Below are 12071 nucleotides of genomic sequence, written 5' to 3'. Positions count from 1 at the left end.
AGAGAGAGCTGTTGTGATGAGGAATCCATTCTCATTCGCTTCCCCATGCCAAATGTAATGGTAAGTATTCTTGGACCCAAAACACTCAGTAAAACATCCCACAGCAAAATCTCACACCCATATTTTTAAAGTTACAAATGCGCACACATAAACATGTCTTATGCAATGTTTAACAACCTAACAGAGATTCCCAGAGATTTTGAACATCCGTGCGACCTGTATATACCATTACATATTAGGTGAAGTTCTTTTATATCATGTGTCATACTTTTTAAAGTCAACATTGGAAACAAACGAAAGCAGGGAATATTGGGACTAAATGGACAAATTATACTACTTTGAAAAGGATATGAATGTATCAAAATTTTAATAGCTATTCTCCTAAGCAGATTAAAAGGACTTAAAATGTACAAGGCAGGCGTGGCACTAAATCGGAAGAGTGTTTTGCCTCTGTTTAGTACTACAAAGGTCTGTAGAAAAAAGAGAGAAAGAATGAGACGTTATACAGTGTTATAAAAACAATCTATACATAATCTCTTCTGGTTCAGTTTTCATTGTATATGGATGATACTAATATTATTTTACCATATAGTAATATTTGTCATGGTAAGCTTGTTGTAAGCTTCTTTTTAAGTTGGAAATATGGGTATAAATATAAACAAACAAACATGTTAGGATCATTACAAAGCAGAGATATAAATGAGAAGAATAATCAAAGTTAGAGCCATTTCTAAGTATAATTAGGTGATAGATGGAGGTAACAGCAATATGGTCTATCCTGCTTTGGACTGCAAGTCATATTTTGAAAGGCTTTCCTATGCTGGAAATTCTTCACATGTAGTAAGCTAGCATTTCAGGCATCATATAGGTACATGATGTTGACTTACTATAGACACACAAAAAATACAGACCTAAAATCTGAAATAACACAGCTCAGAATTCTAGAAGGGCAGCCCCATCCACAAGGTGAGGCAGCTGGCTGCAGCCGCCCCATTTCACCACTCCCAAAGGGGCTTCCTGGTTGCGCAGAGAGGCTGCACAAACATGACAGCCTCTTCACCGGTGAGAAGCCCTCATTAGGTTTCATTGACTTACACTACGCAAAGGAGTGGTATAAGTATGAATCCCAGCTTAGCATGCTGAATGGCTGGGAGGAAGTCAACTAACATTGACTCCTCCCATGGCCATGCCCCTGGTTCACCCCCACTATGCCAGTGATAGGGGCAGAGGTGGGATCCAGCAGGTTCTCACAGGTTCCCGAAAGTAGGTTACTAATTATTTGTATGTGCCGAGAGGGGGTTACTAATTGGTGATTTTGCCACGTGATTTTTGCCTTAGTTACGCCCCTCCTCTCAGCAGTAGCACGCAGAACTTGAAGCAGTCTAGCAGGAGGTGCACCGGCATGCGTGGCAGCCTGCGCCTGTGTGCATTCGTTTCCCACCCAAGGACCGGCGCAGCAACTGCGTCCTTGCCACAGCCCTGCCCAGGAATGCCCCGCCCCCAGAATGCCCGGCCACGCCCCTGTCATGCCCCGCCCCGCCCCATTGGCAGTACTCCACAGTTTGAATCCCACCACCATGAGAACCTGTTACTAAAATTTTTTGATCCCACCACTGGGCAGGGGTGCTGGAATGCTGGTGCTGTATTCAGCACTGCATTCCAGCACGGGGGGGGGGAGCAGTTTCACCTCACTGGATTCTCCCCTCCATCAGGACAAATGTTCCAGGGAGGGAAAATCTGCCAGTGGCTTACAAACACCTTCCCTTTCTCTCTCTACAACAGACATCTTTTTATGAGAGAACTGTGAAAAATCCAAGGCCAACCACCAGGCAGCTTCCTGGGTAGGAGAAACAAACCTGGTTCTCTGGATTACAGTCCACTGCTCTTAATCACTGCACCATGCTGGCTCTCTACTACAACATATATTATAGAATGAATCTCAAAAAACAGGACACAACTAGCAGGAATTTGATACGTTTGGCCAGAAGAATACTTCAAATATCTTCCTACCTTGTCTTATTCTTTCCTAGTTGAAGAATTATTTTAATATTTTTTTACAACTGAGGACTACCACTCCTATCTCCTTGCTTTTTGTTGCTATCCCGATGTGCTGTTAATGGGCGTATAACTAAGAACACAATTAACACATATAATTTTGAGCAGAGACTCAATCTGGCTGCTTGAAGCATTGGATTGGAAAAGGGCACTGACTCAAATCCAGCTTCAAGGAAACTTCATCAACAAATTCATATTACAAGGATCCACACACATCTGCATCCTTGGATTGCCTTACCTTAGCACACGCAATAGTAGCTGAACTCCACAGCTCATACATGTTCAGATGATGCAGTTTTACAATAGCTGAGTGTGCACCCATCTCTTTGAAATGACCACATGCACGCACAGACTATTTTTCAACGTTGACAAGAAGGAACCAATGACTTTGTTCAAATTTAACCCAGAGCCGTGTTTTGTGCATAGTTTGTGAAACCTGAACTGAACTCACAAATAAAAATTCAAATCCTGATTTGCCTTGACTGCTGTTATCAATTTAACTCATTTCCCTGGCTCCCCTGCAGAGAACTATGACATGGCAACATACTCAATCAAAAAGAATCAAAATCAGCCAAGTTGCCTAAAGAGAGCTCTCAAATCGCACAGGGAACTTGTGGTATGTGATTTACCTTCTTAATGTGCTTCCATGGCCATGAATCTAAACAAACCCATTTCCAAAGCACCAGGTAATTGCCATAGTCATGTTTACTGGCACTCCAAACACATCTTTGTATTCGACATCATACTTATGTCATTTTACTTGGCTATCATAGAGTTTCGTATGCCTGTTATTATTATGGACAAGAATCAGTGGGTGTGCCAGGATATGATGGTGACCCTTGGGATCTATGCACAAAGACACATGGTATATTCACCACCATATTACACAGAAGCAAACCAGGATTTGCCATTAACTTTGCCTCAATGAGGAACTGAAAGCAACCAGAACTCCCTGATGAGTATACCTGTATGCTTCATAAGTGTGCAAATAAACATTTATCACATTTTAAGTATGCACTTAAAGCATATAAGTGTACACATATGTAATAACTTTTAATATTTCATAATGTGCCTTGAGTCACAGTGAGAAAGCTGGCCTATAAATGATGATGATGATGATGACGACAACAACAACAACATTTGTGAAGTAACAATTTCAATGTTGCCGAACATTATAATTACAATGACCCTTCAAGATAGCACAGATTGGAGGAGATTAGTTGCTGGGGAAAATTGCACACCATGCTGTGATATTGTGAAAATCCTCCTCCCCCCTCAAAAGCACTAACAAGAAAATTGAAATGGTTAACAAAAGATCCAATTTTTAAAAAAGCCCTATTTAAAAACCAGTTTCTCAAACCAACAAGAAACCTTACAAAAATGGAAAGACCATGAAAATCCAGTCCTTGTCATAAGATGATGGACTGCTGCTTGGAATTCAAGATAAAGTTGTGGCAAAAGGTGAGAGGCTCAATAGATAAACATCCATTATAAAATATGCATACAGGTGGTATCTCCCATTCTCTGCAAGAATGGCCTGTGTCAAAGATAATGAGCACAATCCAGAAATAGCTGGTTGCCACTGTCCCACTGAAATGCATACATTTCTTTTAACGGACACCCCATCTTTCTATCCCAACCGAAATTCAGAACAGCATTGAGACAGCCATAACATTGCAATGGAACATAATAAAGAATATACAAATCCTCTCTAATAGTAAAGTATATGTCCCTGTGCCCATAAGCAAAGCAGGGCCAAGATGGATGTATCTGCATAACTAGAGGAACCCTCAGATGTGCAGTGATGTATCTTTACAATAAGATGCCCCAGGTGCCTAGCCATATAAGGCCAGGTGAGGCATGCTTCCTTTCCTCCAAACTCCCCCAAAGGACTTTGCTCGTATAATTCCCTTAAGGAATCATAGCCAGTTCAGGGTATTTTGCAATTTCAAAGAGCTTATGTCCATTGCCTCCTCCTATATCTTGCTCAGTGGCTTTGAGCAAGCCAAGCCCCTGCAACATTACCAGTGTTGGAGGAGCTCAGTGCAGACCTGCACAGTAGTGACAGAAAACAGTGATCCTCTGAAGATGCCAGCCACAGATGCAGGCGAAACATCAGGAGAGAATGCTACTAGAATTCGGCCATACAGCCTGGAAACCACGCAACACCCGAGAAAAGATGACAGTGGGAGTTAACATAATGCACATCACCTTTTCCAATATCTCTGATGACCAGGAATCCCTGTGAAGTATCAGTGCCCTCTTTACTGAGACTTGAGTGGAGAAGAGAACCCTGCAGAGAACCCTGCAGTAGCAGGGAAAAGGGCAGATGAAAGTCTTCCTTCTGTCCAGGGCTGTCTTTACCCATGGCTTGGCCTCTAGTTTCAGGTACGTGGGCTCCCTCTGGCACTTCAATCTTTCACCCCACTACAGCTGACAGCCTGACCCTGGTACTCTAGATACGAAACCGCAGTACATAGCCCTATATCCAGTGGTGGGAGTCAGCCTATTTGCACCAGTTCGGTAGAACCAGTAGCTAATTTTTTGTATAGTTTGGAGAACTGGTTGTAACCCCACCACTGAGTCCTTTTCAGAACCGGTTGTTAAATTATTTGAATCCCACCACTGCCTATATCCATTTTGAGGGTCTCCTGAAGAATATTACTCACAATTTTACTGACTAACGATCAAAGACATGACTAGACTGTATTGCTCATGGAAGTGTAATAAGAGAGGAGGTGGGTGGCCTGATGCCACAACTATGATGTTAGCGCGCTCTTGGCCCACTGTCTCCCTCTCCCCACTGACTCAAAATAAACCCAACCTAACTACGAGTGAGCTTTGCAACTTGCTCTCAACCACCTTGAACACTCACTCAGTCAACACCTGTCAGAGAGGTTGACGCCATGGGACTCTGGTAACAGTGCCTCAGGGGAAAAATGGCGAGTCCCTAATCCCTGTGGGGCCCCTAGGCTTCAGTCTCGTCAGCCTGATGGATAGTATGGCCTTGCCTCTGTCCAGGAGCATTAAACTTCAGTCAACCCAAAGTGAAAAAAGAAACTGAACTCTTAAACTTCTCTTGAATCAGAAGAGCAGGAAGTCTCCCAAACTTGGTATGAAGACTGAGATAGTTAAAGGTGTGTGAGTGGAGGGGGAAGTGTGAGACTGAGATATTGACCTGTCATGCAACACAGTGTTTCCTGCAGTCAGAACAAACAACTAAAAGAAGACCAGCGCAGATTAATTCAAATGCACTCAAATCTAATGCCTGCTTGAACAGAAAAGCTCAGAGGGTCAGGTTTTTGTGGGCTACCCAAAATGAAATAGACACAATATTTCAGAGCTATATTTAGCAGTCCTTTAACACATGTACTGAATTCACCAAGTGCAGGATATGCAGGGCTGGGCTCAATTCCCTCTGATCTCCATGAGACAGACATGATTAATTTCACTGGACTAAGCCAACCAGTTTATAGCAGGAACCAAACCAGGGGAGCCTTAGTGATTCTGGGGCCCCACACAAAAGTCAAAGATGGCCAGAACTGCTGCTACCATTTGATGCTGCCCCCTGGGGCCAAGTAAGGGGTGGCTCTCACTTGTGGAACCAGAGGCTTACTGGGGGTAAATGGCGCCTGGAGACAAATTGTCTCCGGATGCCCCCCGCCCCTCCAGTGACGGGGCTCACCCCCTCACTGCTGCTCGGTGTCCTCGACCCTGCCCATGTCAATGATACATGGGCAGTGTTGAGGGCGCTTGAAGACAACGAAGCAGCAGGACTTCCAGTTGCCTCGTTGGCTCTGAGTGCTCTTGACCCCGCCCATGTCACCATGGGCAAGGTCTAGGATGCTCAGCTCCCTCCAGGCAGGTCAGAAGAGACTGCAGTCCCTGGCCTCAGAGACCTAGTTTTATAAGCACTGAGGCTGGGGGTGGGGCTTGGGGAGCAGGAAGTCCTGCTGCCTCATCATCTTTAAGCCCCCTTGACCCCGTCCATGTGTGACTGACATGGGCAGGGTTGAGGGCCCCTGGCTCCACCCCCCACTTCAAGCTACCTGATCACGTGCGGGGCTGATTTTGCACCCCCCCCACGTGTCCAGAAGAGTGGCGCCCCTTGTCCCTAGGTAAATACACCACTGTGTGGAACTACCATGGACAAGGGGGATACAAGTGGCCACTATCTGCCAGACCCCTGAGCAGGGCAGATACAAATGGTAGTGGGAGTCTTCTTATTCTCTGCCCATGAAAGGGGGAGCTGTGGGCAGTCAGGTCCTACCAGCATAGGTCTCAGGGCAGCTGCCTGGGTGGGCTATTGGCTAAGACAAACTCTAGTGCCAAATCCAGTTCTTCTGGGAACCAGACTAGGCCATTCAATGTTCACTACTCGCTCAGTCAACACCTGTCAAAAAGGTGTTGACTATTCATTCATTGAGCACAATGGGGATAACTCGGTGCAATCGTTTTTTCAGCAATTTGAAAATGAACTTCTGCTTGTGCAACAACACTCATGCAAGCAGAAAAGAACTGTTGGCAATAGGCTACTATTTCTATCATCTCTATATTGCAGTTAGGAGTGGGAAATGTATAGCAACTTTGAACTGTCAACATTGTTTGCCATTGTCTACTATGCTACCTCAGACTCCAGCTTCATTCGAATGTGCAGAAATGCATATATGCTACAGTTGTCTGGAATTGTACTACTGCAGTCATGAGATGGTGGATTACAGATTTGAATTTCCCCGCTGAAAAAAACTCCCTGCATGTGGAAAGCTGGGGCATAAGGAACAAGCCAAGTTCATTCATAGTTTTCTATAAGGGCTGTTTCTCACAGTAACCCAGTGCAAAAACTCTATGGGGACAGGGCAATGAAAGCAAGTATCAGGGGGCAGTGCTTCCCTTAGAATCTAGAATGTGCTGCTGCTTGGTAAGGAGAAAAGTTAGGCACTTTGCTTTTTTTCAACCCATCCTCAAGGTGGCTTTCTCAGCAGAATTCCATATCCACTGTAAAGTCAAAGAGAACAGCTAACATCAGCCAAAGGCAATTCATAAATGAGAGTAGTCACCAACACTCCTGACATGGGTATAACTCAAACAACTTCCTGAAAGCTAAAAGAGAGAGTGCCTGATAGACTTCCATATGGAGGAATAAAGAGTATGCTGACACCAAAAAGGCCTTGGTTCTTGTAGCTATCTTCTTAATTCCAGGTAACTTTGGCGCCTAGAAAAAAGTTCATCTCATAACAGAAGCTGATAACAGGAGAAGGCAATCCTGCAGATTTCCTAGAGCCAGAACATTTAGAGCTTTAAATGTCAGTGCAAGCGCCACAGGAAATATCTAGAAATCAATATTCTCATTAAGTTTAGTCCTTGTCTGCCACTCTATGGGTCTGCTTATTCAAGGGCAACTCTATGCAGGGTATATTACAACAGACAAAACTGAAAATTACCAGGGCATGTGTGGCTGGAATGATCTTTGTTATCCAGGGGAAGGTACAACTGACACGCCATCCACAGCTAGCGAAAGGCACCCCAGCCAACAAAAGCTATCTGAGCATCACTATACACATATTCACCGCTTACTTACTCCACCAACACCTTTGGTAGTGGATGGGTTTCAAGGTGGAGTCCATACAAATAGATGAGTAAGATTTCCAACCACACAGGATACTCTACTGATAGGGGGTGAGTTTGTCTTAAGATCTGCCCATCATGCATATGATGCATATGTTAGTTTCATGTCCAAATTGGCCTTCTATGCAAGTTCTTTTTTACATCATTCAAACAAAAATGGGATGGTTTTAGGTCTACCTCAAAAGAAGCAGTGGCATCCCTCACCCTATTTTAAGATAGATGATATAATGTTCTGATATGATATACAGGTTGCGTCTGGATAGGGCGAAGAAGACTGGAATAAAATCTTTCAGCCCTACCTAAAGGTATATAATAGAACAACCTTATGTGAAACTACATGGGTCTGAACAATACCTGAGTGGGAAACTGCCTGGAAACCCTACGTATACTTAAATTCTATCCTTAAATTCTACCCTGGAAAAAAGGTGGAATATAATCTAATAAATAAATGTTTGAATAGAAAAGGTGAGCATCAAAATCCATAACTGCCTCCTTTGCAATTCAGTTATCACGTCCTTGGTTTAGTTTTTAAGCATAGCTTCATTTCTAAAACCTATCCAGTGTTTACGTAAATGAATAAAAAACTGTTGGGATTAAGGTTGTGCTAGTGGAAGGTAGAGTGTCAAAAGAGACTGGTGATGATAAGATGTTATTAGTTACCCAGTGACCATGTAAAATGGTATGGAGTATCAAAGAAGAAGAATGCCAGTCTGAAAGGGATCCACTGCTTTTCAGCGGCCCAGCAATGTTCAGTCAGCTAATGGGGGAATTTACCTGCAGTAAACTTAGGCCCTAGTTCTCTGCCATTACCAACATAGTGATGTCATTTCTGGTGTGCACTGTGGGGATTTTCTGATATTTGGGCCTAACTCTATGGTAAAAAAACAGTTTCTACCATAGAGTTTTGCCTAAATACTAGAACATCCCTGTGATCTTTGGTGATGTGATGACAACTCTTCCACTACATACTGAAAATGATACTGGCAGTTAACTAGGCCTAAGTTTGCTGCCAGTAAGTTCCCCCCACCTCCCACCGATTGCCAAGAAGGACCTGGCGACTCTAGTCTGAATATAAGGAAATACTACCAGAGAAAATGTAAAATTGTTATGTGAAGAATCTGGATTAATGCATCATTGATCTGATTTATAATTCATATCTGCCATGGGCATCACCATCTCTATGCCAAGTTCACCCTTTCTTGCCATGCTACTTAGTGGAGCTCATTCTGTTGAGTTAGAGCAATTGCAAAGTAGGTTGCTTTGTCCATGATGGATAGCAATGCCACTCATTTGCATGAACAGGGTTTAAATGATGAGTTTTAATTGACCAGATGGCTGGAATGTTCCCATCAGGGACACTGATGGGAAACCAGGATGGATGTCTAAAAAACTCTCAAGTGAGCTACGATATAAAAAGGACATGTACAAGGAATGGAAAAGGGGGGAATTTACTAAAGAGGAATTCAAACAAATAGCCAAAGCTCACAAAGAGCTCAGACTTGTGAGAGATGTTAAAAACAATAAAAAGGGGGTTTTTTTGTTATGTCCATAGCAAAAGGAAGAAAAAAGATGTGATAGGGCAGTGATGGCGAACCTATGGCACGGGTGCCAGAGGTGACACTCGAAGCCCTGTCTGTGGGCAGGCGCACACAGCGTTCGTCATGTGGGGGGCAGAAAATCACCCCCCACACACATATCTAGGCTGGCCTGGGCCACTGAGCACAACGTACACGCACCGCAGTGAGCAGGGAGGACTTGGCTTGCGGGCCTGGTGCCTGTGCTCCAGGTGGCTGCTACCCGAGGGGGGCCCCAGAGGAGGCAGAGATGCTAGAGAGGCACAGAGCAGTGCGGGACTTGCTGGAGGCTCGAGCAGGCTGGCCCCTGCTCGAGCGGTTGAGGCAGAGGAAGAGGGAGCCAACCGGTTTTTTCTAAACTAAAACCTCAGCATTCAGGTTAAATTGCCGGATTGGGACTTTGCGATAAATAAGTGGGGTTTGGGTTGCAATTTGGGCACTTGGTCTCAAAAAGGTTCGCCACCACAGTGATAGGGTCACTGTGTGGAGAAGATGGTGAAATTCTAGCAGGGGACAGAGAAAAGGCAAAACTACTCAACACCTTCATTGGCTCCCCCCCCCCCAAAAAAAAACAAACACAAAACAGTGCTCCACTGGAGGGAAATGGATCAGAAGATACATTAGGGGAAATTCAGCACAGAATAAATAAACAGCTAGTACAGGAATACCTGAATACTTTAAATGAATTCAAATCTCCAGGGCCTGATGAACTACATCCCAGGGCAGAGGTGTATGGCCTAGAGCAGGGATCTGCAACCTGCAGCTCTCCAGATGTTCATGGACTACAAATCCCATCAGCCCCTGCCAGCCCCTAGTGGGGCTGATGGGAATTGTAGTCCATGAACATCTGGAGAGCCGCAAGTTGCAGACCCCTGGCTTAGAGGGACATGTGATCACTGGCCTGCATGGGGGCAGGCCATGCCCCGAGCTCCGCCCTGAAGCATGGGAGCACAGGGGTGGGGGGTGCTTGGAGAAGGAGTTGTCTCCAGGCGCCATTTCCTCCCAATATGCCTCTGTCTCAGGGTATTAAAAGAACTGGCAGAAGTAATCTCAAAACCTTTGAGAACTACAATCTTTGAGAACTTCTGGAGAACAAGAGAAGTCCCAGCTGACTGGAGGAGAGCTAATGCTGTCCCCATCTTCAAAAAAGGGGAAAAAGAAGACCCAAACAACTACTTCCCAGTCAGCCTGCCTGACATCAATAACAGGAAAGATTCTAGAGCAGATCATTAAGGAGACAGTTTGGAAGGGAATAATGTGAATAATGTGATCACTAAAAATCAACATGGGGTTCTCAAAAACAAATCATGACAGACTAGTCTAATCTCTTTTTTGATAGAGTGACAAACTTGGTAGATGAAGGGAATGCTGTGGATTTTAGTAAGGCCTTTGACAAGGTGCTCCATGATATTCTTGCAAGTAAGCTGGAAATATGTGAACTAGAAAATGCAACTGTGAGATGGATTTGTAATTGGTTGACTGGCTGAACACAAAGAATGCTCATCAACGGCTCATTTTCATCCTGGAGAGAAGTGCGTAGTGGAGCACCACAGGCTTCTGTCCTGGGCCCAGTGCTATTCAATATTTTTATCAATGACTTGGATAATGAAATAGAGGACGTGTTAATCAAGTTTGCAGATGATACCAAATTAGGAGGGGTAGCTAGTACTCTGGAGGACAGGAGCAGGATTCAAAATAATCTGGACAGATTGGAGAGCTGGGCCAAAACTAATGCAATGAATTTCAACAGAGATAAATGTAAGATTCTACACCTAGGCAGAAAAAAATGAAATGTACAGATATAGACTGGGTGACACCTGGCTTGGCAACAGTATATGTGAAAGGAATCTGGGAGTCTTAGTAGACCACAAACTGAATATGAGTCAACAGTGTAATATGGCAGCCAAGAAAACCAATGCAATTCTGAGATGCATCAATAAGAGTATAGTCCGTAGATCGAGGGAAGTAATTATACCGCTCAAGTCTGCATTGGTCAGACCTCACCTAGAGTACTGTGTTCAGTTCTGAGCACCGCCTGTGTTCAGTTCTGAGCACCGCAATTTAAGAAAGATAATGACAAGCTGGAATGCATCCAGAGGAGGGCAACAAAAATGATAAAAGGTCTGGAATCCATTCCCTACAAAAAGAGACTTAGGGAGCTGGGGATGTTTAGTCTGGAGAAGCGAAGGTTAAGGAGGGACACAATAGCTATGTTTAAATATTTGAAGGGATATCATGTTGAAGAGGGAGCAAGCTTTTTTTCTGCTGCCTCAGAGACTAGGACATGGAGTAATGGATTCAAGGTGCAGGAAAAGAGATTCCACCTAAACATTAGGAAGAACTTTCTGACTGCCAGGAATTCACTGCTTTGGAGAGTGGTGGAGTCTCCTTCTTTGGAGGTTTTTAAACAGAGGCTGGATGAACATATACCAGGAGTGCTTTGATTGTGTGTTCCTGCATGGCAGGGGTTTGGACTTGATGGCCCTTCTGGTCTCTTCCAACTCTATGATTCTATGATACTCCAGTCCAGTGAATGGCATAAAGTTACTAACATTGCAACTTCAATGGACTTTGAAGGTTTAACTCTGCCTAGAATTGCACTGCCAGTTTCTTCATCTGTAAAATTAAAATCTGTTGCGAGACTCATGGATATAAAGAAAATTATCATTTACCCTGAGTTTGGGGGATACCATAGGAGCAATTGCTGTACCCAGTGCTGGTGCCAGTCTGGTCTCTATCAATCATCATTTTCTAATAATGGAATACAGCCATTAAAACAAATAGTTTGGAGTATTTGTGCTTATTTGGTTAGCAGAA

General features: G+C 44.0%; 1 protein-coding gene across 1 annotated transcript in view; it reads right to left on the bottom strand.

The window, feature by feature from the left end:
- Positions 1-12071, bottom strand: part of SCN8A (sodium voltage-gated channel alpha subunit 8) — a 151788-nt gene that overhangs the window by 95017 nt on the left and 44700 nt on the right. Inside the window, exon 3 of the mRNA XM_048488370.1 lies at positions 352-470. Within this exon, the coding sequence (XP_048344327.1) occupies positions 352-470 (119 nt within the window). The remainder of the gene's footprint in view (positions 1-351; positions 471-12071) is intronic.

Source organism: Sphaerodactylus townsendi, linkage group LG03 (genome assembly GCF_021028975.2).
Source record: "Sphaerodactylus townsendi isolate TG3544 linkage group LG03, MPM_Stown_v2.3, whole genome shotgun sequence".
Lineage (NCBI taxonomy): Eukaryota > Metazoa > Chordata > Lepidosauria > Squamata > Sphaerodactylidae > Sphaerodactylus > Sphaerodactylus townsendi.
Note: the sequence above shows the minus strand (reverse complement) of the source record. Positions and strands in the feature narration are given on the sequence as shown.